This window comes from Eimeria tenella, genomic scaffold (genome assembly GCF_000499545.2).
Source record: "Eimeria tenella Houghton genomic scaffold, Eth_scaff2725, whole genome shotgun sequence".
Taxonomy (NCBI): domain Eukaryota; phylum Apicomplexa; class Conoidasida; order Eucoccidiorida; family Eimeriidae; genus Eimeria; species Eimeria tenella.
The window spans coordinates 1,043-1,523 of record NW_013542600.1 but is presented as its reverse complement, the minus strand read 5'-3'; the positions used below and the strand labels follow the sequence as shown (position 1 = coordinate 1,523).

Sequence of the window (481 nt, the reverse complement as noted above, 5' to 3'; positions counted from 1 at the left end):
AGCACAGCCGGAAGCTGCTGCTGCTGCTGCTGCAGCAAACCCAGAAGGTGCAGTGCAGTCCTCGCCCGCGGTGTGTCTGGCAGCACCAACAGCACCTCCCACTAGCAGCAGCAGCAGCAGCAGCAGAAGCAGCATTGGCAGCAGCAGCTGCAGCAGCAGCAGCAGCAACACCTGCAGCATCTGCAACGGCAGCGGCGGCAGAGACAAGAGGAGCCCGACACCTGAAAGCTGCTGCTGCTTTGATGCCATTGGGGGGGACAACCTGCAGCAACAGCAGCAGCAGCAGCAGCAGCAGCTGCAGCTGCAGCTTCTAAGCGTAGACCCAGAAACAGCACAGCCGCCGCTCTCCTTAAGGCACTACCAGGAGCAGCAGCAGCAGCAGCACGAGCAGCGGCAGCAGCAGCAGGAGCAGCAGAAGCAGCAGCAGCAGCAAGCAGATTTACAGCAGGAGAAAAATGCGACGCAGGCACAGCAGCAGAAG

At 61.3% G+C, this 481-nt stretch overlaps 1 protein-coding gene across 1 annotated transcript in view; it reads left to right on the top strand.

Annotated features, from left to right (window-relative positions):
• Nucleotides 1-481, top strand: part of ETH_00042835 (uncharacterized protein) — a gene marked incomplete at both ends in the record, with an annotated part of 3,729 nt that overhangs the window by 2,257 nt on the left and 991 nt on the right. Inside the window, one exon of the mRNA XM_013375368.1 lies at nt 36-481. Within this exon, the coding sequence (XP_013230822.1) occupies nt 36-481 (446 nt within the window). The remainder of the gene's footprint in view (nt 1-35) is intronic.